Below are 26,935 nucleotides of genomic sequence, written 5' to 3' on the forward strand. Positions count from 1 at the left end.
CACCTGTCTCGAGCAAAAAAATGTTGTTTTTGTAATATTAACACTCAGTTTTTGTCTCTCTTTGCTCATTTGGAGCTATATAGTAGACATTGCCCAGTATTTATTTTGTATAACAAATCTCAACTCTCAAAACAACGAGATTATTATGTCTGATTATTTAATTTATAGAAATCTCTCCCTCGACTGGTAACTTAACGTTCAGTCAATGAATTTATAGCTTTGTCATGGCGGAAATTTTTGTTGAAATTAGGCAATATTTTTCAATGGTTTGAAGAGAAAATAATTCCGCCAGCGCGCCGGCATGTTCCTTATAGCGCAACAGCGATTTTTGTGCCCCTCATTGGCAGGTTCATCAGTTGTACTTTTACCTACAAAAATTAGTATCTGTAGGAATTTTATCTGTAAGGAATTTTGAATCCCAAATCCTGAACCTTTAAAATTGGAATTTCACACAAGAACCATAATTTCAGTATTCTTCTTTCCATCAAACTTTTTCTCGAAGTCAAATTTTTATTAGACCTATTTTAGAGAATCTGTCAGCCTTATTTTTTTTATCAACATTACATATTAAATCTTTAAATTTGTAAAATTATTTTTCTGCACAGTCTTAATTTTCAAGAGTGCAGAGAAAAATCAGCTAGTACAATTTATAATCTTGTTCTTAATCAATTGGACGAAATGCGTAATATTTTCATTATTAGAAAGTTTGTAGGCCTGTTTTTGTGTTTACTACGTGGTTGAGTGGAGTATTAATAACACTTTGTTGTTAATTGAAGAAAAAGATTTTAATCAAATAGGAGATGCGGTCTATTATGACCCACATGCAAGCAAAAGCTTTTAAATTAGGCGCTATGTAGTCGGTTTCACACTTCCTCCTCCTGCTTCTGGCGGATCGATTGGCCAGGCATTAGGGTCATCACTTCTCCTTTGGAAACGAATTTATTTATTTATAATTGAAAACTGCGGTTCTGCTGGAAGAGAGTTCTAAAAAATTAGCATTGCTATAAAAGTATTCCACTTAGCCTTGAAAATGACACCCCAGGTGAATTAATAGGTAATCTAATTACAATAACTAAACAGTTAACTTTTTGGTAGTTAAAATAACTTAATCACGCTATACTTTTAACAATTTACCATTACTTCAAACATTACACTGCAGATCAAGAAATGATTTTGAAGTTTCAGTTACCGAAAGAAGACGCGTGAATTATTTAATCTGTAAAAAGTTTTAATTTATATTTTCCCTCAAATATTCCATTTTTAATAAAAAGGGCAAGAATTGTCGAATTTTCCCCGTTCCATTGATCGCAGGCCTATATTGTTGAAATCCTAGCATTTGTGCCAGTTAAAAACGTTTGCCGCGTCCAATCTTCATGACATCCGTAGGTGGCACTGCGCCGAAGAGATGCGCGCGACAGACGGCGTGACTTACTTGCAATTGCAGCGCACGTTTGATCCTCTTCTACTTCTCCAGCTGCGCGCGGGTCACGCAGAACACGTCCGTTTGTTGTCAGTGAAATGCAGTCGCACGTAATAAGAATGCAGGGAGTGCAGCAGTGTAGCGCAGCGAGCAGTGAATGTGTGCCAATGCGGTAAATCTCGGCGTTTATTAGTAAAATGAAAAGTTCCTTCGTCAATGCCAGAAGTAACCGATATAAACGGTCGTGAACCCACAGGCAATTACGTTGTTAGTGTATATAAATGTTTGAAAATTGAACTTCTTTGGCAAATAAATAATTATTGCTAAATTACGGCTGTTTGATTAATAAAGTTTTGATCCTTAATTAAATCATAGTTTTATTACAGGCAAAATACAATACTAACGTATTGGTACAGATTTTGAAACTTTTAAGAATTGTTATAGTAAGTAGAATTTTGCGTTTAAGAATACACTGATTATTCCGCAAATAACGCAAACACGTCAAATTTATTTAAATAAGTTATTATATTTAGACAAAATGTTTCTCTTATGATGATAATAACATTAAGTCTGGTGCCCTTAATTGCTACATTTTTTATATTATATGTATAAGTCTACAAAAACTGATAAGAAACCACAGGAAAGGTACCATGAACATTTCTATTTTTATTTATTCTGAATGAGTATTGGATTTTAAAATCTTCAATTTTTCTCACAACAATAATTCTCCTTACATCGAAGAAGCGGGTGTGAAGACAAAGTCAATAAAAACTCGATTTGAAAAGAAGGGAATCAGAAATACTAAATTTCTTCCTTTCATTTTTAATATAGCTCTAAATTCGTACTAGATTTAAAAATCTAAAATTTCATAAATTTGTCTACAAAATTTGGCTTGGCGCCATAATTTTGTGGTTATTAACTTCTAATGATTGACAAAAATAAGCGGTAATGATATTTTAAAAATAATTTTATGGCGTTGACAAAAATTAAAACATCCGTAGTCAATATTAACTGTGTGTCCTATCAGGATAAAAATAAATAATTTTTTCATCTGCTCTGCTACACAAGTTTACATGTAGAAAACTATCCTTTAAGTTATGCAACCAGCGGCTCAGCTCGGCTTCACGGGTTGATGCACTTGGAAAAGCGCGATTATGATTACCAGACATGCAAACAAGTAAACCATATTATTATTTATTAACAAATTCAAGCATATAATCTAGTCTATTTTTTCGAACTTGGCACGTTTATTTCTTTTCCCAATCATTTCAGTCGAGGGATTGACACAAAATTAACGTTTACACAATGTCAATAAGTAGCATCACTTTTGCTCAACTGTGCTCCACTTGGCGTGGTGTCCAAAAAGTGCGACTCGCGCGTGCGCCCCCGCACCACAGCCACCCCCTCCGAGAAAGACACTCTCAGTTTCGAGCATCAGTTTTCGTCTGGTCCACAGGTCGAAAACATGGCAAAAGGAAAAGGTGAGTCCACAGCATACTTCCCATATCTTCCCAGCAACCTAGCCACTATAGCCACACCTAAAAATTATCTCGTTTATTGATCGGGATAGTTGTTTAAACATTTTTCTGAACTTTATTGTTGAAAGTGAGAGTCGTGGTGACGCGTTAGCGGTACTACGCCGCAACCAATCGAGCCAAAAATTTTATTTTGGCCGTTGGCACTGAACGCGAAAATAGACTCGCGTACGCACAAGGCCCGTCTCACTTTCAGCCAGGTGAACGAATACGAATACAAATAAAATTTGATTTAAATTGATTTTAAATTTTTTCCAAATAATGGGTACAAATTATTCTAGAATACTGACCAAATGATGGATTCGTTTTTAACTCTCTCCGTAGAGGATTTATCGACTAATTAAATTCACATGTTTGATAAGAACAAATTTCCTCTGATACAGAATGTAGTGAAAGTTAAGAAATCACTCAGTTTAGCCTCAATTTTCTAAACGGGCCTAGTTCATCCAATCAAATTAGAAATGGACGCTCTACAAAACTTAACCTGGGCGGCCATACCTTTTAAATCTTGATCTCTTTGTTCTCCTTCTAGTCTCTTTACTTTTGGCTTAGTTTTGAATTTATTTTCTAGGTGGAGGCGGCAAAGCCGATGACGTAAGTTGACTACCTAACTTATCTCGAGAGCCCGTTGTTAATAAAATTCTGTCAAACATTAAAGCAAAATAAATTATGTATTTAGAAAAAACCTGCGGCTGGCGGTGCTCCTGCTGCTGGAGCTGCTGCTGGTGGCGGGGCTGCCAAGGGTGGAGACAAGAAAGGAGGTGGCGGTGAAAAGTCTGGAAAGAAAGGTGCTATCAAAACTACGCCTTAGTTGCATTTTTTTCTCATTATGTAACTGTTGATTTAGGAGGCAAGAAATAAAGACCGCGCTCTTCAGGGACCAAGAATTCGATTTTATCCTCTCATTATTTCGCGGAGCAGTAAAACTGAAAAGCTCCGTTCATCACTAACATTTTCACCGCAGCAATAAAAAGAAGAATTTTGATTTGTTTAGCATTTTTACAATAAATTCTCGTTTTGCTGTAATAGCTCATTCTGGTTATTTCGCCCTTAAATTTACCTATTAATTTTGCAATATTGCGAGAATTTTTCTTATTACACACAATTCTGCATTATACATCGTAACCCTCTAATGCCTGTTTGAGAAGAATTTATTTTAATAAAAATTAAAAAAATATGAAAAATGGAGAACAAATTTTAATTAATAATTAACCTAAAATTAGGTTCTTAATAACAGCTAAAATTAAAATATAGAAACGCAGGCCAAGAGTTTCGATTTTTTTGTCGGGGTGCTAGTTTACATTTAAAAGTACTGAAGCAAAATGTAGCCACTGCAATGTTGTTCTAAATTTCCCAAGTTCAGTTGCTGTATATTTAAAATATATATTGAAGGCCGAAAGTGGTTTTTCCGCACATTACCTTGAGTCATATACATAATTTCAACTATGAACATTTCATGATGGATTTACTTGCATTTAGATAAACTATTGGGGATCCTATTTTGAAATTCTGAAAATCAAATTCAATATATATCTGACCCTGACGTGACCTTGAGGGTAAAAAAACTTCCAAAACATCGCAAACCAACGGTGCCGTTCTGTGCTGATTCAGCAGAGAACGGCACAGAGATTCAGAGAGAGAATAAAATATATGCGAATTGGCAAAAGAGTTCCATAAATCGTTCTTGTTGAGCCCCATATGCATATATGTATACTTTGCTATCAAACGCGCTTTGTTTACGTTGCCTTGGAAACCAAAAAAGCACGTCTCTCAGCAAGAGCTGCCGACCATTGAAGCAAAAACTAAATCGGGACTCATTTATTCCATCCAGCTAGCTGCAACAACTAATTAAGTTTATTCAAAATGGATATTTTCTCTCAAGTAATTACAAGCTGATTTGATAAGGCAAAATCCAAGTTTCCGATTTTTCAGCTGGACGTACTGCTTCAAAAGAATTTGGCGCTGCCACCAGACAAAAGACTGCCTTTGGACAAATTCATCTTAGACGAGCACCTTTTCGAAGAAAAGCTGCGGCAAGCGGAGGCTGATATCAAACGGGATTGCGTGCAACTGGAAATGGAGGCGGCTGAGCTGGATCGGGCTGCGAAAACTGTCGTGCAAACTTTCTGGCTGGACATGCATGTTGCGAGTCAGACCATCACGGTTTGAACTGTTTTTTTTTTTGCAAATTGATATAACTTTATTTTCCATTGATAGTTTTAACGGTTTTTAATATTTAAAATATTTGTAGTTATCGAGGCATTTCGTCCTAGGTTTTTAAGATGATTATGAGATTATGAGACCAAACATTTATATCCACACTGGAATAAGAGTAAATTATATGATGAGTAGTAATATAAACGTGGGTATAGCGTACGGTAGCTATTGGAACAACATTAAATCGTCCTGGTTTATGTGAATTTTTTCAAAGTCGAATTGTTGCAATTTGAATTTCTAGTTGGCTAAGCAACCTGAGCGAATTTTATTGGATTGTATTACATACTTGCTAATGCAAAATATTAAAATATTTTTATTTTGGAAAAATGGTCAGAGTGCAAAAATGTATCTTTTTCTTTTGGTAAAATAGGTTTTTGCGGGTACCAGACTATAAAATAAGTATTATACTGTTATTGATCTTTAGAAGTAGCAGTAGCACCAACCTGGATACTGTTTTATTAGCACTTAAACTTTTTTGCCCTTTTATTAGGCATGAATGCAGCTTAGTGCCCTCTTTTTGCATATTTCCTGAAATTAAGTAAACCATGCCTCTAAATTTAATTAATTTATTAATTTCCTCCTTAAATATTTTAAAATAAATGTCATTTCACAGGGCTTTCTAAACAAAGATTTAGCTATTAGAAACATGCCATTATTGAAAGAGAGCAGTGAGGACAGCGAGGGGTTCCAGAGAGAGCTGATGAGGAACGAAATGTATGTTTCGGTCACAAGGTTCATCGCATTCAGTCCTTGGGAACTCATGACCGACAGGTTCATTCTTTGATTTCTGCCATCATTTGAGCCATCTTAAAATTTGCATTGATTTTAAGCGAGCTGGCTGAGAAGCAACACAAAAGCCCGCTCGACTTGCGGAGCTTTAAGAGCATCGCCGAGGGATTTCAAAAAATGCTCAGCGATGTGGCGCGCAGAGCTTCCGACGTGCAGTCAGGCGCCCCCACCGGCTCCATCACCCGCAGCCTCCTCAGCCCCGAGCAGTCGCAAGCACTCGCACTGCTTGAAAACTGTGACCAGGAAATTAACGCTCTTTGTGTTTTTGCAAAATTAAAAATGATTCTACTGATTTTACGATGGCTACTCCAACAAGTAAAAAATGAGTCTTAACAAGTCGAACAATTGTAAGAATAAAATGAATATCACACGTTTTGGTAATAATAATTGGTCAAATTCACAAAATCAAAGGAGCATTTAAAAATTATTCATAATGGAGTAAAAAGGGCATGTTCCTCTCATATATTTAATAAAACTTTTGATAAAAAGTTAAAAATTATTAGCAACTAAACACCGAATTCAGGAAAGAGTTAAACCCCTAAAATATTGATTAGCTCATCCAGGTTCTGTAAATTCAGTTAAAGATATGCCCTGACTGCAGGTGGAGCTGAATTTGAGCGCTTACGAGGCCACAAAGCATGCCCTGGTGCTGGGCAGGTTGATCCGCGACCTGAAGGCACACTTCAACGAAAGATTTGAGGCAGTGAAGCAGGAGAGGTGGGCCATCGTTGACGAGTGCGTAGACAAGTTAGACAGCGAGCAACGCGCTCGTCTCGGTGTCTCCCACGACCTGGACCTGGCGAAAGTGGTTATGATGCAGGAAGAAATCAGGGCCGCACCGCCCAAGGAAGCTGTTACTCTATCCCTGAGCGAGAAGAACTTAAAACGGCTCGAGGTGACATTTTATTATTTTATTAAAAATCCAAAAATATAAATTTAATTCAAAGGATTTAACAAAAAATCCAGAATTTTACATCAAAGTGAAATTAATAGTGAAGTGTTATTTAAAAATCAGCAATTTCAAAACATTAAGTCTTTCTATATTGAAAATTAAGTTGTTCAGATATTCTTCCAATCTCTTCAATAACTGAAAAATACTCGCAGTTAATTGAATTTTGAATTGCACTCACAACACTAAAATTTTAATTATATCCGCTTCAAGGAAAGCCTCTCAAGATTTGACGAACGGCTGAAATCTTTGCTGAAGTTCCGCATTCAGGTCTGCACGGCCGTGACTCAGGAGGAGCTAAAGGTGGCCCGTATCAAGCTGTGGATTCTGGCGCAGTCGATTCTGCTGGCCGACGAAACCAAGACTAGGTACGCAAATAAATAAAGCTGGTGGCAAGGCGAGGACCAAAATATCCGTTTTTGGTGCAGGGAGGAATTGAAGGAGTGTTCGGATGCCGTCGACAAGCTGTCCAAGCGCAAACAGGCGCTGCAGGTCAAGTTTGAAAGAAAACGCCGGCGGCACGAGCGGCTCAAAGCTCAGGACAAGCGACAGGATAAAACCTTCCAGCAGCACTTTACGCAGAACACGCCGCCAGCCGTGGTCCAGCAGCTGTCCAAGCTGTACATGTAAGAGAATTATCTGATATATTGCCAACCAGAATGGGGCATAGTGTTAAACGAAAAATGAATGAGGAAATCCTAAGGCAGGTCAAATAATGCGTATCCAGATTAAAAAACCTCATTTTGATCGAATTGAGATCGAATGAAACATTTCTTTGTCAGTGGTTATTATTTGAGAGGAATGGCGATGATGAATGATGATTTCTCATGCAATATATTACACTATTAATTTAATGTTACTGATAATTAAGCAATGATTTTGCTACAAAAATCAAACCCTTTTAATTTGGCTTTGAAACTTGAAATAATGGCGTTTTCTTATATCATGTATTGAAAGTTGAACCAAATTTATGAAGAAAATGGAAGTTTTTATTTTTAGTTTTGATTCTGTGTCATATGTCATTTTTGATTCAAAAAATAACTATGTGTCAAGAGTTTGTACTTATTTATGCATTTAATTTTGATTCCTCAGCATTTAAATTTCCGCGATTTTGGTCTGACCCTTAAAAGCATTTTTTAACATTCCTCTTTTTCTCTTGGCCTTCTGCAGGCGGAGACCAGCCATAAATCTTTCGGCAAGCCAGCTGCGCCTGCTTAACAAAGACTTGCAGCATATCGGTGTCAAACCAAATGGGCCAGGAGAGGAGACGAAAGCCATCTCGGAGGACGAGTCAGATGAGGACAGCGCCGTGCAGCTCAGGGAGCCCTGCAAACTGTACATGGCCGCCCTGAAGATCATGGACGTGACCACCAAGAAAGCCAGCGTCGACAACACTGCCTGGCGAACCCTTTGCAAACTCAGGAGGGCCAAGGTTGAGGCAGAAATAAAGGTTGAGGCATTCCCTGAGAGATGAATCATTACAAAACTGATGAAAATCTTTCAAAATAATTATTTTAGGTCCAAGCAACAGCTCTGGAGTTGTCGGAAGTGGAGGGCACCCTGGACCAGGTCAACGTTGAACTTGCTGTGGAAAGCACCAGACAAAGTCGTCTGCAGGAAGAACTCGATAGGATTGTGAACAGAAAAATTACATTATTGCTGGACATTGAAGTAATCTACATTTCTTGTGTGACTGCATATTCTAAAAAATTTCTATTCATTTCACTTGGTTTCAATTGTATTAAAAAATAGCACGCTGGTTTTATATTTGATTCCGCATAGCTGAAGCAGAAAATCAGTTATTACATGCTTCATAAAATAATCATTTTCCATTCCGATTGTCTCGCAGTTGCAAATTCTACTGCCGCTCGGCCAGATCGAGGTGACCGACCTTCATGACGCTCAGGTCGTCAACGAGGCTATTTTGGTACCACGAAAGGTAGTCCACCAGATAAACAACAGAATCAGGGTAAATGCTGGAATTTCTCTTCAAATGAAATATTTCAATTTAAAAAAAGGACGCTGGTGAGGCGAAGAGTATTGCTTTAGCGAGAGCGGTGCGATTTCGCGAGAGACAAATGCAGATGGCCCACTGGCAGCTGCAGAAGGCCGAATTGCAGCTTCAGCTAGCAAAAGACGAATTAAAGCATATTGAGAAATTACCAGTGAGAGTGCGAATTTATTTGAAATTTTATTTTCCAACTGCCTCTTTAGATTACAAGCGAAATCAAGCGGTACTTAAAAGGCAGTCTACAAACATCGAACAGAACCAAGGAAGATGACTCTTACGAAAAGGAACTGCAGAAAAGACGCAAGCGCGAACTGACGGCACAGGTCGCAGATCTCCAGGGGCAAAAGCGGCGCCTCCGGGCTGAAAACCTTGAACTGGAGCGACAAATTGAACAGGCGCGACAGCTCGTGCAGCAGCAAAAACCAGAGCAAACCACCAATCACCTCTTAATCAATTCAACAAGGTCTGCTTTACAAAATTACAAAAATTAAAATTATTTTCAGCATAATTTGATTTCACTCCCAATAAAAGAATAATTTAAAATTTTCTGACATTTACTACATTTTCAAATTTTGAAAGATTAAAAAATCTCATTAGAGATCCATTAACATTCACGTTGCTTCACGCTCTCATAGCAGATTTTTTTTCTTAATAATAATACATACGGTCTTCAAATAAATGTTAAAAGATGTCACTTGAGATGGAGTTTATTTGGCAATAATTGTCATGCTTTCTGAAGTAAAAATGAACAAAGGAAAAAAAATTATGAAAGGTGCGCAGATAAAATCTTCTTTTTGAAATTAGAACTCATCTCAGAAGTTAACAAAATGAAAAAAAAATATCCACGATGATCTAATGAAATTACTGAATTCAAACAGGTTAGCGAGTGAAAGGAGCAAACTGGAGCGGAAATACCGGGAACAGGAGCATCAGCTGGAGGAGCTGCGGGAGAAATTGGAAAAGATGAAGATGAGAACCTTTCCGACACTGCTCAGTGTTTCCTTTTAAAATGACACTTGTGGCTAATTTTTAAATTTTTCTTTATTGTGTACCCAACATCACAAACCATTGCGTTCATCAGAAGCAACATCTGAATAATGCTAAACATAGGTTAATAACAAACAATAACAAACATGCATTCCTGTGTCCTTGTAGAGAAGCAGTTTTTTTAATTCTTTGGAAATTTTCTTTGTGAAACACCAAAAAAATTAAAACACCGGCTAAACTATAAATATTTTGCACCGCCGGAGAGCTATAGGGCCAGTGACTGCGTCCCAATAAAAAACATACAAAACAGCTTACGGCGACTGCCTCAGGGTTTCTTTTCTTTTTTTTCGGACTTGAAAATCACACATTAGCAGGCCAGCCGAAAGGCGACGTGAAAGTTTGTGGAATGTGACTATGAGATGCGAGTCTGGCTAAGAATTGCTCGAAATTGCATGAGTCGCGGGGCTCTAGTTTGAGCTTTGAAGTCTACTTGTGGCCTTTGGGCTGCGTTGCTCGGTAGTCAGCGGTTTACACGATTACGTAGTTTTAGTAATTCTTACATTTTCTGAGAAGAAACACAAGATCGAGGCGAAAAGCAAGGAGGTCAGCCAGCTTACACCTTCCGTGCGTGATTCTTTCTACATACAACCATTTCTCATCACTCGAGCTAATCCGAAGAATACGACAAGTGACAAAAGAAAAATTAAGATCTACTTTTTGGTCGAGCTATTAAGTCAAACCAGGACGTTGGAAAGTGGTTAGATTCCAGGGAAAGTACAAAACTAGAGTGCGTCAGGGATGGTGGGTGTTGCCTGCGTTTGGGTTGGACAAGGACGAGTAAGGGGGAACATTCCTGCTGTTTCGGCTCCTTACAAGGGCTGTGTACGAAAAAGCCTCAAGTCTTCAATCTGCAATGATGCCAAATTAAGACATTTTTTCATGGGGGAATTTGATGCAATGATGGTGACAGGAGAATTTTCTATTGTACAATCCATCATCTAACGTCAAGTTCTAGTATTGAAAATTGAGAGCATACAGGGTGTTATTTAATGGCTGCTTCCAAGCATAGGGATTTATTTACTATCTGAACTCAACAAAACGCCATTAGTTAAAATTTGACCATAAACCTCCAGGTTTTTAACAAATTATTTAAATTTCAGGAATGATATTCAGCGATTTGTTGTTACCCTGATCAAAATTAACTTTTTGCTTGAGTCTTGACTCATTCAATTTTTTCCTTATTCATCAAAATTGAAGCGAAACAAAAATATTTTTTCTCTGAATAGAGTTTTTTGCACAGTGCCAATTCAAAACTGCTGAAATGCATTTCAGGAGCAAAAAATATTCCCATTCTCTACAAACAGCAGCAGGATTCAAACAAAATGTGCAACAAGCTTACCAATGGATGATAACAGCTCAAAACATTTGATTTGAATAGAGTCCGTTGATCTCTGAGATATTCAAATATTTAACAATGATTTAATTTTCAGTCTCTAAGATTTGAATAATTGCATTTTGGAAATACATGAAATGAATTTGGGCCGAACAATTTTTCAATGTAATTTTTGCCACACACCTCTTAGGTTCTGTTCAGAAGTCGAGTGGTGGATCGTTCTGTGCGTCGCAAGAACCAATGCTCATCCGGTACATGGCCATCTCAGAGATCCCGTGGTAGTGCACAAAGGCAGCCGCCACGACCAGAACGTGGAATATCTGATGACTCTGGAACTGCAGGACCGTTAAAATAGACATTAATTTCCTTTTTTTAACGTGCGTCACATACCACATAATCACATTTGCCAGGAAAGAACCTCTCAGGGACGCGGAGGGCGTAGAAGAGCGCGCCCAGGATGTAGAGACAGCCCATCAGGATGAGCCAGCCGAGTGATGCCTTCGAGATGGCATTAAACCAGCCGTCCGCAACTGCGTGGTGCACTGCCGGTACCACTCCGCTCAGTCCAAAAGTCATGAAGACGCCTGAAGACGAAATTATTTTTTTGGTAAAAGAATAATGTATATTTTAATATTACAAGTGCGGCCAACTCCACGTGGAGTTATAGGCCGGTGCTCTTGAGGCTGTCCGTACTTGGCACCGCGATACATAGAATTAAGAGTACATACTCAACAATTCAGACAGTTAGAGCAATGCAAAAAATTGTACAAAATTAGCAAGCAAGATATGCAAAATGCATAAATTTTACTTGTTTTATCCAAGTTGTGGATTCAATTATTATTTTGTCTTAATTTTATCCAAAATACAAGCTTTCTGGACTTGATTGTTTATATTTTAACCGCCATTCATTGCTTATTGTTAAAAACATAAGTCTAACAATATTATCATTGGAAACAACATTCATGAATAAAGGCAAAAAATATAGGCAGATATTGCAGAGATTTTGGTTAAATAAAAATACTTTGACTACCTCAAATTACTATTTAAGAGAATTGCAAAGAAGTTTCAGTATTCATAACTGATTTTTAAAAAATAGTCAAGTGATTTTTTTCCTCAGGTTAATTATGGCTAATTTTGATAAAATTGTTTCAATGTGAAATTTTCTATGTTCTTACCAGCTCTGAGTCCTCGGTACTTGGGTTCTGAGAATCTGTCCCAAAGCGAGACAACCATCGACGCGACGCCAAGCAGGGTAACGACACACAGGTAGATTACCTTGGGCTGGAAGTCGCAATAAAAACCATAGTAGAGCCATGGCACAAACGAGCCCATGATCAGCATGGCTATTCCACAATAATCCAACCTGAGGAGAAAAATCAACAGCAAATTTATTTGACGCCAAAAATCTGGTCAAGGAAGTGCGGCCCCAAAAATGTGATTTTATCATGTGAAATCATCATTGAAAAACTCTTCATTTGAATGCAAAAGTTTTTTACAATCGCAACAAGGGCATTTGTTTTAAATAACAGTGAAACATAAAGAATTTTTCTTGATTTCAGGAAAAACCACAAAATACTGTGAAGTCAATAAAAGGATGTTTTCCAAGCGTCAACTGAGGTGCCGTTATCTCGTGGTTTGCTACTTACTTGCTGAATAGTTTGCCAACAACTTCAGAGTGACAGCACATGGTGTGGAACGCAAATGACATTCCGAGGCAGAGGATAGCACCCAAGAAGAATGCAGCAAACACCAGCTTCTCCTGCAGCTGCACCTCGATTGAGGGACGGCTTAGGAAGTACGTGGCCATTCCAATGAAAGCTACGCAACCTGAAAAATGAGATAAAACATGTTTTTATATTTTTAAGAACTATATTTTGAGACCTTAAATATTCAATCGCTAAAAAATCTAAACAGTAGTACGTTTTTTTCTAACTGCCAAAATTTAATTTGGGAAGTTACTGACCGAGCAAGTGGGTCCAGATGTTGCCAGTTTCGGTGTGTATCCTGAAAATTGACCTAAAGCAGGCTGAAAATGTGGGCAGCGGCGGCCGGTGGCCAGTGTGCAGAAAGTCATTGTCCTGGAGCCAACTGGGCAGATGCTGGAAGTGGCACACGTTCCACGAAACCTCCCAGACCTGCACCAAAGAGCAGATTAGAAAAATAAGATGCACTTGGCACGGTCTGCAGCACCTTGAGGACGAACTCTTCCGCTTGCTCGGCGGCCTTGTGAGCCAAAGCACCAAGCCCCAACTCCTCAGACTCCTTTAAAGCGACAAACAGTGAAAAAAGGTGAGCACATGAAATAAGCAAGTGGTCAACAAAAATTTACATAGGTAAGTTTCAAACCTTAACACAGTACATATTTAGCAGGGTTTAGCAAAAGGGCGGACAATTGACCAAAAGACTGGTGGGTTATTTTTTAATTTCTGGAAACACTAACCCTTTTCAACCTAAAATAAAAATTGAGAACATAAGATACCTTCACTGTTCTGCGATTGAAAATACAAAAAAAATCCTTCAACTGAATTAAGAGAGCGATATTCTTTTGCATAGAATTCGGTAACTTTTGGCTTACATCAGACTCTCAACCTCGTTCTTTGATACAAAATTACCAAACACAGCTGATTTTTCACCTGGTATAGAAATACTTCTGTTTTTATTTTTTCTAGTGGTGATTTCAGAAATATATTGAATGTTTTTCAATAAAATAGAAATGCATAACAAATTATTCCATATTTTAATAAACTGAAAACTTTCTTGTTCAGAAACTTTATTGTTCATTGAATAGATTTTTTAAAGGTATCTCATGATGATTATTTTCAATGTCCATTTTTTTTTTTTTTATTTTTTGCTCTTTTTATCCCTGTCCGAGGACCGGAGGACCGGGAAGGGCGCGCACTGCACTAGCACGAATGCTGAAACCTGGGTCCCAATAACACCGCGAACGGATAACATGGGCGCACCAGGCCGCACAGGGACCCAGCTCACTCAAGGGCCACTTGCCTCCGCACCGAGGACTGCATTGAAACGCTAGACATTTGTCCCGTGAAGCCAAATCACGCATGCTGGAAAGGTGCAAACCAGCAAGTAGCGACTCGGCGCCGGTGCGCCTCCCAGCCCGTTGAGCAATTTGAGCAATTCGAGTCACTAAACTAACCACTTTTTGCCATTTCTGACATTGGGTAGCCAGTATTAGATCTCCGAACTGCTCAAATACCTCTCATTGCTTTGACACTCCTGAGAGTGCCTTAACAATGCGAGCCAACGGGCTGGTTAAAATGAAACTAAAAACTTAATTGCCTAAATTTGCAAAAAAAATCCATCCCCGCGGGCTATAAAGACTTGCAACTTTGTGGTTATTAGCAAAGAACCCGAGTTAAGAGTGCAGAAAATTTCCATTATATAACAAAACAGACGTTTCTTGATTTTTGAAAAAACCTGAATGAAAATAAACGGGCAGACAAAGCCGCAAACCCTGCATGTAACAAATTGAAGATAGAATTCCAATAATACCCACAAGGGTTCGTATAATTAACCGGATGAATAGTCTTATGTGCAAGATGTTAAAACAAAGGAAAATTCCACGTGGAATTGGAAATTTTCTCTTTTGATTACGTGGTTAGTATTGAAAGAAATCGTGCAACGAGATCAAGAGCTTAATAAGTAGTTATGTTCTTTATCTCAGCTTGCATAATTTCATAACTCTCTCAATACTGGCCATACTATCAAACAGGAAACAAATTGAAAGAAAAAAAATAAGACGTTTCCTGAAAGGCACATGCGCAGCTCTTGTTTTTCTTGCATGATTAAAAATTGTAACGAGTGGTAAAAATATTTTTGTTTACACATCCTAAACGAAACAAAATAGAAATTTTGTGCTATTGGATATTTTTTTTTAATTTTTTGCTACAAAAAAAAATTGGGAGCATAAACCATCATTACTTCGGTTTGTGAGGAGCAGAGATCGCAGTCATTGCAAAATAGTTAAGTAGCGATGCGTAGATCATAGAAAACTATCAACTACGCAGTTGTTTGGAATTTGCAATTGACATTGATAAAAAATACTGATTGTGAGAGCTATGAAACTGGAATTGAGTAATAATTTTTAGGATTACACCAGTGACATGTTACTTATCCAAAAAATAAAATAAATAAAAGGACAACAAAATTCCATGAAAGTTTTTTTCTTTCCTTTGTTGTCTTCTGACTCATAAACAAAGTTATTTGTGTGATTCTTAAACACATAAACGGGTGCAGTTTTGAGTTGAATAATAATTTTAAACATAAATCTCTGACCCAGACAAAGAGTTACTGGGGTCATTGCAGCGATCAGTGATTCTTTCGCTGGTCTTTGATTCAAAACCAGTTAATCTCAATATCAATCACTCACGTTGAATAGGACCATTGCAGAGACGAAAGGAAACGAGAGGACAAAACAAATAATGCAACCAGTGGCGTGACTAGACACTATATTAATATTGATATTGCGGACTGTCAAAATTATCTGTAAAAAACGTTTTAAACGGAAAAAAAATCCTTTTAGAGTAATGGTTGCGAAATGCAAAGAAAATGTCACAGCGACGAGACGATTTGTCCTTATCAGCTGTGACCTGTGCAAAAAGGTTCAAGGGTTTAGCAGTGACCTCCAAGAGCTCGGTGTCGATGGGCGTGCTGGGCAATGGGCAGCCCTCGTCCTCCTCTTCGAGAACGCTGGCCTCGTCGTCGCGGGCAAGCAGCTCCTTGACCTCGCGCAGGCCGGGCACCTCGGTCGGGTCCTCGTCCTCGTCGTCCAGGTTCAGCCAGCGACGACGCAGGCCCTCGGGCAGCATGGGAACCAGCGGCGGCGTTGACGACGTTGACGAATCCTCAGACGAGGCCATCCCCTCGAACTGATGTTGCACGATTACAGGCTCCATCTGCCAAGTCAAATTATTTTTGTTTTTATCTATTTTAGACTCGAAGTTCTATCTTCGTTGCAATCACGTTAATAACCTTTTTTACGCGTCGCTAATTACGTTCAGCATTGAACCGCGAGCACGTGCTTTCTATTTTCCTATTATGGGACTAATACAGTGAGGAAATCGCCTGTGAAGACCCAGAAATGCGACTGCACGTGCAGTGCATGCAAAACGACCCTCAGCTTCTTCCAAGAGCACGCCGAGAGTGACCTTAGAATCGAACCAAACCCGTAAAATTTGGACGAACCCACGGCCTAATACGCAGTTCCGAATGATGGACAAAAAGCAAGTCCAGGGAGCCCCCGAAGGCCCCAAAACGCGTTAGGCCTTGACCCCAATAATACATTGCTTATCAACAGCAGTGCTTGTGCGTCAAACTCAATCACCTGTGTTTTTGGCCCAATTCGACGGTTCGGCGCTCAGCTCAAGTCCCCTGGTGCAGCTCTTACGGTTCGTAGGCTGTCGTACGCTCACTGCAGCAAGCCACGGGAACTCTGGGTGTCCAAACGCGGCGCCGTTTGGTGCGTAAATCCAGGGCAGAACTCGAGGGAGCAAAGCAAAGCGGTCGCTCTCTTTTTCTTCTGGAAGTCGCCAGCGCCAGCTGAGTTACATTCAATGGGTGCACGGCGCCTATTGGCTCGCGCAGAAACAGTGTATGGAACGGACCTAAATCGGGTGCTCAGAACCAAGTCCTAAGAGCAGGTTTACCATGCTCTAAAAGTTTAAAATATATCTCTTACAACATTTCGGCTTTTTAATTTTATAAAATTCATGTTTTGGCAATTTTTGGTTCATTTTTAAAACACTTGAACATTTAAGTTTTGTGCTGCTGTTGAAAAACCCGTCTTCGCGCTTATGACGTTGGTGCCCTTTAATGATTTTCGACCAATGAAGGAAAGGCCTGCACGAAAATGATAAAAGATAATGTGTCATCTAATCTGACAACCAGTGCTAGAATATTATTGACAAGTAGTGGCAAATTTTGCATTAAGATAACCGAAATCAGAATTCGCAGACATGTTTAATCGTTTCAAGTGAATGAGATCATAGATATATGGCCTAATCAGCAAGGCCAGTGAAATGTAAAACTTAACAAAATAGTATATATTTGGGATATTTGATCACACTGAACGCAAAAAGGTACTGCGTAATAAAATTCCCTTTTTGTTTTTTTTTTCATTTAATTAAGCGATAACTTACTTCCAAATTTTAAAAAGAGGAGAGGAAAAATTGAAGAGAAAACCAAAAGAGCAAAATGCAAGCAGCCCCTGTTGTGCCACCCCTTCCAACACTCAATTTCAATCATGCAATTTTGTAATTTTTTAACATTTAAATGTTCTGCTCAAATATTCCTCAAAAATGTATAATATAAAAATTAACTTTAAAATTATTATGGTGTAAGAAATGTAAAATTAAATAATTTTAAATATGAAAACGATACATGTTTCGGTTAATTAAATCTTTTGGCGAGATAAAAATCTTTTTTAATTCATACTATGGCCTTTAATTGAATAATACTATTGAAAATTTGTGCAGAAACAAAACCAAGAACAGCTGGCAAAGATTTTATTTGTACGATATTATACTGAAATAAATTTAGTTAAATTATTATTTTCGTTTTTAAATTGATCTGCGTCCCGGAAATGGAAATAGTTGAATATAATTCATTCTTTTTAGTTCCAGTAATATATTTATATCAAATGAGTCCTTTAATCATTTCTAGTCTTTTAATGGGCCCTTACTTTTCAAAACTGTGACGACGCAGTAAATCTTCCGCAAACCAAGAGGATCATGTGAAGCACAAGTTTTGGATACACTAGCCAAAGGCAGCGACTTCCTAAACACCTGTGCTAGCAGTGCGTTGACCTTGGCGCTGAATACCTCTGACCAGCCTCTGACGTAACGGGGATTGAGTTTGATGCGGTGAGGACTCACCACTGAATATTTCTCTCCTTCTCTATAGTTATTGAATTTGATTGTTCTCTCTTTATTACATCTGCTCAATAAATATAAAGATGACTCCATTATAATTGATATTATTACAAAAATTTTAAGTTTTATTTAGTTTTGAATAAAATTTGTTCTATTGTTTTTTTTTGGTATATTTATATTACATACACAAATATTTATTAAATATATACTGGAAAATACAATGTAAGCTTTGGTGACAATGGATTGGGATTCCATTGTCATAGATGTTTAATGAAAACGTATCCAGTCATGAAGAGGCAGATGAAAAGACCGACGAAGAAGGCGATGGCACGTGACGGCTGCGGCACAGGGTAGTACGCGTAGACAAGCGTGTGTGCGAATCTGGCCACCGTGAAGGTCCACATGAGAGCCGTGGCCCAACCTTCGTCAGGTCCACTCGCCAGGTATAAGTAGCTGATGAACAAGAAGGCTGGGATGTTCTCCAGGTCGTTCAGGTGCGCCCTGTTGCCATTTTTTTTTTTTTTTTTTTGATAAAAATCCTCTGCTAAATTATTTTTGGTTCAAATTAAGTACCTTCTGACCCTGGCGATATCCTCGTCGTCACTTGCAGGAGCATCCTGGCCCATGAACCTGGCGTCCTCAGGATTTGGAGAAATCTAAGCAGTGGGGAATGCACATTTGAAAAGTATATACTAATGAAGATAAGAAAGTGAAATGGGAAAGTCAAAAGAGGCATTGAAAAAACGAAACCCTTCATTTCTTCTTTTAGAATTTTTATACGTTGTAAATTGTGATTAGTTCATAACCGGCTATATTTTAATTTAAAATCGTTTTTGTCTCTTGATTTAAATTTTCCCATAAAAAATGCCTACCAGATATTTTTGTGTTTATATTATTCAACTTCAAAACTATCAGAAGGGAGAAGATCCGCAGATATTCTTGAATGCATTTAATTTGGGTTACTTACTAGCAAAATTAGAATTGTGAAATCAAAAAATAAAATAGTGGGTTATTGCGCAAATGACTTATTGTTAGCCAAATTCGTATCATATTTTTTGAAAGGGTAAAAACTAGCATCGACTTTTTTGCCATTTAAAATTCTGTGTATATGCCCCGCGACTATTAAATTAAATTTTTAATTTTGTTACCTTCTTTTTTAGTCTGAGTAAGCCCGTGGAAGCTGCGACAAATAGCATTTTGAATATGAGCAATGCCGCGTTGAGCGAATAAAGGTCCACAAACACTTCTGGTAGTTGCTCCATCGTTGAGTTTGACATCTTCACTACTTGCCACTCACAGACGTACTAATGCACATTTTTTGAGTTAAATAGGAGATTGTCCACGGTGGGAGATCTGCCGTAGAAGGAGAGAGTATAACAAGAAGTGCCAAAATTACTTAAAGGTTCATTCAACCTGACGAGAGAGAACGAGATTCTTCTCTCATCTCCTCTGCGCTTGAATTCTTCGATTTTAATTTAACCCGCACCATATCTCATTAGTTCTAAAAAATAATTCTGGAAGAATTTGGTGATTTCCATTGACTTTTGTTCATTATAGTATATAATTATATCGCGTGTACAGAACCACTGTTTTAGAGTTCTGTAAAATAGTACATATGCAACCCGCGTAATTTTGGAGTCCAGCGGCACAGTTTCTCAATCAATAGGCGACACCACAACGCTAATATTTAATTTTGACAGCATAACAAATTAACCACGAGGTTAGTTGCTAGAACTAACCTTTTTTATTTTTATCCTTTTGCAATTTACAAAAATAATCCCAATTACAAAAAGTAATATTATAAGGTTTATCGCAGTTTGTCGGCTTCGTGTAACTAGATTTTTAACACCTGCGACACCTGCATAGATTGGAAACAAAAATGTTTTTCTAGTTTACACAAAGGTTTGTACATGAGAAAAATTTAATTCGTGGAAAAGATGAAAGCGCGCATAATCTGCAGGAACGGTATTTGTATCTCAACCTGCTTCTCTAAGCGTACCTTAGTTGGCAAGCTCATTTCTAGGTGGAGCTGCGATTCATCTTTCCTTAAAAACGTGACAGCATGTTGAAAATGAAAAATCCGGAATACCCTTTCCGCTTCGAAGCAATTTCCCAATTCCAGACAAATTCTCAACATTTGACGCAAATGAGTTGGCATATAGTATACGCAAAATTTGAAAGCAATATTATTTTAGTAGTTTCACTTCCCTCGCTGGTAATAATAAATGAATCTCAAATGGAATTTCAATATATATAATTACGTCCCAATTCAACTGTTAATTATAATTGGCTCGTAGGCGAGAGCTTTTTGGTTTCCATGACCTCCATCATTTAACCAACGATCAGAAGAAAGGCATCAAATGAAACATTTTAATTAATTTTAGTGTAAATTTACTTTCCATTAATACATAATAGTCAGAGCTGCCTAGGTATTGCAAATTTATATTTGAAGGAAATAATTATTAAAAATTCACAAATATTTTAACTTCTAGCGTGTATTGAGAGTAATTTTCAAAGAAAATCACTCAGAGCACTCCTTGACACTCTACCAATTTGATAAAAAGGGGCAATTATTGAAAACAATGGAAAAGCATTTCATTTATCGGGGCATATTCCGCGACAATTATATTCGCCGAGATTGGTGGCGGCGGCGGCCGCCGGCTAGCCAGCAGTCAGTGCATTAACCCTCCACCTCCTGAAAGTGCATCGCTCGAGGACGGACAGGAGGGGAAGGGCGCGGCGTGCGGGGGTGTGGAGGGGTGGTCAGATCCGCCGCCGGTGGGTGAGTCAGTCGAGTCGGTCGTCAGTCGAGGCAGGCAAGCAGTGAGGCGAGGGTGGACGGAGGGATGAAAGGCGTCGGAAGGCGTCGCCGATCTCGCTCGGCCGCACGCTGCTGCTGCTGCACGCCAGACCACTAGTTAATTTTCCTTTCGCCGTGCCAAATTATCGCGAGTGACTGACGACTGAAAAAGACTTTTATCACTGAGACACGTGTGCTTTCGATTGGTCGTTTTTGCTGCCCCGCTGTACACTTTTCCACCCGTCTATTTTCGCCAGAGCGGTTTTTGATACTCAACTATTAGAGAGAAGAGAAACACTGCGGGAGTTACACAGAGATTTAGCTATTTGTATACTTGGATTTATCACGCACCTAGTCACTTAACCGGAACGCGTAAAAGCAAAACAAAAAATCGTAGATTTTGATGTTCCAAGATGTCGCCTAGAGTATTTTCAGAAGTTTTAGCTACAGCTGTAGTAGTGATTGTACTTGGATTTACGACCAATGTCAACGCTGCAAGTGTTTATGGTGAGTACTTGAATTTTATTTTCTCCCTGCCCCTATAGGAATGATCACAATCATGAAATCCCTGCGTTTTTGCCGATTTTGGGGATCTCTAGAAAAAAATTATTCTTCCAAGTAAAAATATTTTCAAACATAAAAATGTGTTTAAAATTTAATAAAAAAAGTACCGTGAATGGTAAATGTATACGCTATTTAAAAAAAAATCTTGAATTGAAAGTTCATGAATGGATCTATTTATAAATCCATGCTTGGTTATGTCCCAAATGTTTGATTTCGAATTGCCAGCTATAGCTACACTCATGTGCGTAATTCAAAGTTGCTAATGCTAATTTGCATTGGAACTGTAAGCGGTGGAGTGATGAGCACGTCACAAATGCGTTACCAAAGGACAAGCACACGAGGTGGCAAATTAATTTTGCATTAATCAGCGGTGCGGAAGCCCCGAACCGGTTAAATTGGCACGCAAATCTCTGAAGGCATACGCGCACAAACCAATTGCTGCCTTGCAATCTGTTGTTCCATCGCCGCTCATTGAATTGATCTCATCAGCTCTCGAGGAAATATATCGCGACCGTGCTAATTGATTTTCGCGAACTGAAACATTTTGAGCCGCGTGTATAACCCCACCCGTGCAGTTCATCGCCGGGGATTGGAAAAACACGAACGTCACCAACGGACTGTTTATTTGTTTTATTAGATTGGTTTTTGGATGTTTGGTGGTTTGTTTGTCCAAGGGCGCACGCACAATATATATAGGGGCGAGTCGGAAGCAATATATATTAATAAATAAATTCCTCTGGCGTTTTCATGGAAGAGATTTCAAGATGAGTTGAGTACACTTTTATTGCTTTTGTCCGATTTCATTGCGATGCGAACGTAGGTGGTTGGAAATTTCCTTTCTGAGAGTCGCTCATTTTGCGAGAGGAAATGGTCGGTTTCCAGTTTCGATTCATGAAATTACACTCATCAATAATTTGTTTGGTATTGGTCCAAAGTTTCCTGCATGATTTGATGAACGGTTCAAAACGGGGAGAATTAGGGCAGGAAAATGCGCATATATCCGTTTCCACATGAGGTATGGTGTATAAATGAACTGCTGAAAAAAAAACCAGTCGCAGTTTGAATTGGTGTGCTTTCGGCTGGAAGTGTAATCAAGGGTCTGTCGCGAGGCCAGGTACGCAACATCAAAAGCCATGTGCCGAGCAAGGAAATTATTAAGAGTGCCTGGACGAAACAGCAACGCGGCACACACGCTCGAATAATGAATAAAAAACGGGGTCTAATTTTAAAAGTGGCCGGCAGACGCGAGTGCTGGCGTATTATAAAAGTGGATGCGCGCGTATGAATACAAAAGCGCGCGAGAGAGAGTGCTTTTAATTCGCGTCAGGTGCGTCTGACCAGTTTTTCAAAAGGCAAAACGTGTACGCGCCCGCGTGTGTGTGAGTGTGTGTGGAGAGAGAGAAAGAGAGAGAAGCGGAAAATGAAAAAAGCGAAGGAAAGGTGGCCCATTCACGGGAGCCGGCGCCGCGCCGGGAGGTGGGGGTGGACTGGGTTGCCTACCCTCCTACTACCTGCCAGGGGTGTGGTCCGCCCGCCAGCCCGCGCGCCACATAGAGATTCGTCGTTCAGAGGCACCCCAGAGGTTGTCATCCCTCACGATGTCGCAGGCTCGCATTAATCCGGCCGACCGCTGTCACGAAATCAAACCCATAAATTGGACCTCCGAATCTGGTTTACCACGAAAGGGTGCGTTCGCCTGCGACAGGTCCGTTTGTTTGACCCGGGCCAACATTTTTGCCGCTGGCTCGCGCGCTTTTTTATGTTATTTGTCGAGCTGCAAACGGTCGGATTGATCAGTTTTGCGCTGTTGCTTGTGCAAAGGTTGCCGGCTCCCGTGGATATTCGTTTGTCCGGAAAGAGCCTTTGAACGAGGCTGGCAAAGACTGAAATGGTTATGAAATCCCCTACGCACATAGAGTAAGCCAAAATTGCGTTTTAAAGGGAATTAATAAAAAGAATTCCCAGACCATGCATAAATTTAAAAGCGGAAATTAGAAGGGAAAAATAATTGGTTCCGTAGCATTTACGTGTTAATTAACATGTGAGTTTTACCAATTTATATGAACCTGAATATATTCGCACTTTATAAACTCGACGGTATTTTATAAATATTCAGAAAAAGCAGGTACCAACTTTCCAAACTGTAGAATCATTTTGAAATATTTTATCCATTTTGATCTACAATCCATACTTCGCTCTATCTTTTTCTTAAAATGAGTTCACAAATATTAATCATCGAAGCCTTTTGAAGCCATCAATTTTAATAATCTTGGCCAGCCACATTTTTAATATTAATTTTTATTTTTATTAGAAACATTTCGTTCGCTCATAAACTGGATTTGATAATAAATCTCATCTTTACTTTTTATGCTATGCGCTGTTTTTATTATTTTGCGGATTGGAGCAATCTAGAAAGCTTTCAAGTTAAAGCTCTCTAGAGTTGTTTATTTTTTCTTGAGTTTCTCAAGTTGCTTAAATTCTGAACCAGAGTTCTAAACGATGTTCCTCACCAGCCCTTGACTCAAATCTTATGGATTTTTGTAGTGGCGAGCAACACTACATTATATTTATTGAAAACTTCAGATTCATAATAGCTTAATTACATTTGCCTCTAAGGCTAGCATAAAAAACAAAGGCCAAAAAATCGTCTAGGTCATTTTTATTTTAATTATTTAAATTGTTGAATCGACAGTTAAGGAAATAAGCAGCAATATCAGTCATTTGGTGGTTTCAATTTGATAATTTTAAAACTGATGATAAAACAGATTGAGAAAATTTCCAGTTCCATCTTATAAATTTTTCTTAATCTTTTTAACGGCACGTCATTCGTAATTGGTTCATGCTCCAGACATAATTCCATAAACTCGCGCGCGAACGGGTAAACTCGGAAATTATCTTCCATTTTACATCGATTTTTAAATTAATACAAAATGAAAATGAACTTGAAAAAAATCGTTTGTCTTATAAACGATAGACCATTTCAATATTTTGAAAAACTCCGTGTCAGATGCTTATTCCCATGACTATTTTTGGATTCATAATTTAAATCGACAGAAAAGAAAATGAAACCCATTTAAATTAAAGTAACAAGGTTCGTTTTCTTTTCCCCCCCCGCATTATACAGGGCGAAATAACTTTTACAATTTCGCTTGCCAGCAATACCTCAGAATTTTTTTTTTCTACTTTTGGAAAGCAATTCCGCTCCAGTTGAAACAGTCACTTGCTAATGACTTGGAGAGTGAGAGAGAACCCATGTGCCTTTGCCGTGCGGTCGGTCGGTTCAAAATTTACGGACCGGTGACAAACATAATTTCGGCGCCGGACCAGTCTGCAGAGGCGAAACCCAGCAGCAGCAGCAGCAGGCGAAATTGTAATCTCCGGGTCGACTGAGTAATGAATTCAAAAAGTGGTCCGACGTTATTTGACGAGCGTTGCATTGGCCCGGCGCACAACGTCGCTGTACGGAAATCCCACGAGGGCACTTGAAAACTCAGTTCACTCATTGTGTGTGTGGATGTGCCATCCAGCAGCCGGAGCCGGCGGGTGGCACTGCGCGCGCGTATATGCACGGCCACCATATGATTACGTCATTTCGCGCTAATGGTAATAATCATTTTACGAGCTAGCCTGCCTCTTTTTTAATTACGCGCCGAGCCTGCGTTCGCTCGCTCGCACGCCGCCCCCGGAACTTAATTAAGAAGGTTCACACCGGCATTCGAGTGGTGTGCCGCTCGTCGCCATTTTGCCGAATCGTCGCACCTTTTGCTATTTGCGCCCAAATTGAATGTGTCCCCAGGAACATTATTCGTCACCCAACCGTGAGACGTGTTCAGCCTCGCAGAAATGTTCAGTTTCAGAGAACTTTGTTGCCAACGGCCAGTCGCTTTATCAAAAAACCGGATTTTAATCCACTTTTTCATCTCTGCTATTCGAGGGCACTGACAAGGAAAGGTTTTAACGAAATTCACGGAAACACTCCAATCAACTGGAGAAAAAATAATAATAAACTTAAAAAAGGGAGGTTTCGTTTTATGCATTCCATTTTCTTGCCGTTTCAAGTTGGAGAGATTCTCAAATAACAAGATTCTCCTTTATTTTGGAAGTAATTAGAGTGCCGTCTTGACAAAGGCTGCAAGCACATTATATCCATTTTATCTCTTAAAATTCCGCTGTAAAAGGAAACTTTGATGGGATTAAGTGTTCCAGTTATAAATTCTCAGTCACAGAAATTTTGCAGGTATATATTTTCGCATGCACGTGTTGCACATCGTTAAAAGGAGAATGCTTGATTTTCGCCGGAAGCTTCTTCTTGTAGAGATGTTTTTTTAGAGTGAACGCGTTCTAAAGAGAAAATCGTGCTTTTGAGCAACGGTTTTAAAAATAAATATTTTTGTTTTGGCAGCCAAGTGGAGGAAAGAATCAAAAGAAAGGACAATGAATGTTTTTTTATTCTGCTCTGCGCGATTACCAGAAAAAATCATTTTGTTTTCTCTGCAAAACACAACAAAACTAGCAATTTTTAGCACCGCTAACGTATGTATTTATCAATTTTAAATTACTTTAATGCGTCGAAAAATATTATTGTTGCATTTTTTTATTTTCCTTACTTTATGAATCAAACAAATGGCACATTGGCAGGGACAATCATGGCAACAGAAGTGTCATTTCTTAAACATCAGCGCACTTAACACTGATTGCGTCACAAAGCGTCTTTATCCAGCACTTAACACGGCTAACGCGGCGGCCAATTCCAACGGTTCCCTAATTTTAATAATATTTAGCGGTACAAATGAAATTTTGTATCTTTTTGGCATATTTTATGTCCTTTAAGAACATTATAAACTTTAGGATGACTTTTAACATCCCTGAATCAGGAAAAAAACTTGTTTAAATGTGGACTTATAACAACCAAAACACGTGTGTTTGTGTGCGTGGGCTGTTGATAAAAGAAAGTTTGCCATCCAGCTTGAAATACGAAATCATAATTAGTGATATATACAATCTGGGATGACTTCTGACGGCCAATATTGACAAGCAGAAGACAGAACATTTTTGTGTCAACAGAGGCAACTCGAACGGAAAGTTGACAGGCTGAAATTCCTCTTTGTGTTTACACACGCTGTGAAATGTATGTTTGAACCGTACCTGCGCGTCGCCAGATGCTTTTATCGACACGCGAAATCAGTGTCAAACCCCCACGCGCGACCTTTCCAGGGGCGACAACTTTTAATAATAATTTCTGATAAAGTGGCGCTTAATTAATACGATGAAAGATTGGCCGATGGAGAGGAGAAAAAAAAGATTGAGCGCTTTTCAAATGTATAAATCGTCCCGCGCGCGTGCTTTACACGAATTTGTGTACCAGCTGAAAAGAGCAGAG

At 38.9% G+C, this 26,935-nt stretch overlaps 5 protein-coding genes and 1 long non-coding RNA gene across 7 annotated transcripts in view; 4 read left to right on the forward strand and 2 right to left on the reverse strand.

The window, feature by feature from the left end:
* The first annotated feature begins 2,784 nt into the window (after positions 1–2,784).
* On the forward strand, positions 2,785–3,983 carry LOC135945622 (uncharacterized). The gene is made up of 4 exons (XR_010575448.1): positions 2,785–2,901; positions 3,527–3,549; positions 3,635–3,743; positions 3,803–3,983. It is a non-coding gene; the product is annotated as an uncharacterized LOC135945622 (long non-coding RNA).
* A 621-nt stretch (positions 3,984–4,604) lies between these two features.
* Positions 4,605–6,294, forward strand: LOC135945296 (uncharacterized). The gene is made up of 4 exons (XM_065492899.1): positions 4,605–4,836; positions 4,888–5,118; positions 5,786–5,943; positions 6,003–6,294. Exons 1-4 carry the CDS (start codon positions 4,819–4,821, stop codon positions 6,292–6,294), a joined length of 699 nt encoding a protein of 232 aa, XP_065348971.1. The 5' UTR covers positions 4,605–4,818.
* Positions 6,295–6,398: 104 nt separating this feature from the next.
* Positions 6,399–10,215, forward strand: LOC135945488 (cilia- and flagella-associated protein 43-like). Its single transcript, XM_065493218.1, has 9 exons — positions 6,399–6,856; positions 7,124–7,278; positions 7,339–7,536; positions 8,081–8,360; positions 8,429–8,581; positions 8,760–8,879; positions 8,929–9,075; positions 9,125–9,384; positions 9,800–10,215. The coding sequence occupies exons 1-9, from the start codon at positions 6,773–6,775 to the stop codon at positions 9,927–9,929; spliced, it is 1,527 nt and encodes a 508-aa protein (XP_065349290.1). The 5' UTR covers positions 6,399–6,772; the 3' UTR covers positions 9,930–10,215.
* On the reverse strand, positions 9,945–16,866 carry AdipoR (adiponectin receptor). Of its 2 annotated transcripts, XM_065493219.1 has the most exons (9): positions 16,646–16,865; positions 15,945–16,217; positions 13,492–13,563; positions 13,265–13,436; positions 12,948–13,128; positions 12,477–12,664; positions 11,692–11,885; positions 11,485–11,636; positions 9,945–10,816 (listed from the first exon to the last, which is right to left on the reverse strand). In XM_065493219.1, the coding sequence occupies exons 2-8, from the start codon at positions 16,215–16,217 to the stop codon at positions 11,499–11,501; spliced, it is 1,218 nt and encodes a 405-aa protein (XP_065349291.1). In that variant the 5' UTR covers positions 16,646–16,865; the 3' UTR covers positions 9,945–10,816; positions 11,485–11,498. The 2 variants fall into 2 exon arrangements, with proteins under 2 accessions (XP_065349291.1, XP_065349292.1); XM_065493220.1 differs by lacking the exon at positions 13,492–13,563 and having other exon boundaries at positions 16,646–16,866.
* A 1,510-nt stretch (positions 16,867–18,376) lies between these two features.
* Positions 18,377–19,515, reverse strand: LOC135945490 (microsomal glutathione S-transferase 1-like). Its single transcript, XM_065493221.1, has 3 exons — positions 19,340–19,515; positions 18,765–18,847; positions 18,377–18,692 (listed from the first exon to the last, which is right to left on the reverse strand). Exons 1-3 carry the CDS (start codon positions 19,466–19,468, stop codon positions 18,449–18,451), a joined length of 456 nt encoding a protein of 151 aa, XP_065349293.1. The 5' UTR covers positions 19,469–19,515; the 3' UTR covers positions 18,377–18,448.
* A 1,468-nt stretch (positions 19,516–20,983) lies between these two features.
* The window catches only part of Ptp99A (Protein tyrosine phosphatase 99A), a 78,291-nt gene continuing 72,339 nt past the window's right edge, over positions 20,984–26,935 (forward strand). The window contains exon 1 of the mRNA XM_065492492.1: positions 20,984–21,498. Within this exon, the coding sequence (XP_065348564.1) occupies positions 21,405–21,498 (94 nt within the window). The 5' untranslated portion in view covers positions 20,984–21,404. The remainder of the gene's footprint in view (positions 21,499–26,935) is intronic.

The sequence above is a fragment of the Cloeon dipterum genome, chromosome X (assembly GCF_949628265.1).
Source record: "Cloeon dipterum chromosome X, ieCloDipt1.1, whole genome shotgun sequence".
Taxonomy (NCBI): Eukaryota; Metazoa; Arthropoda; class Insecta; order Ephemeroptera; family Baetidae; genus Cloeon; species Cloeon dipterum.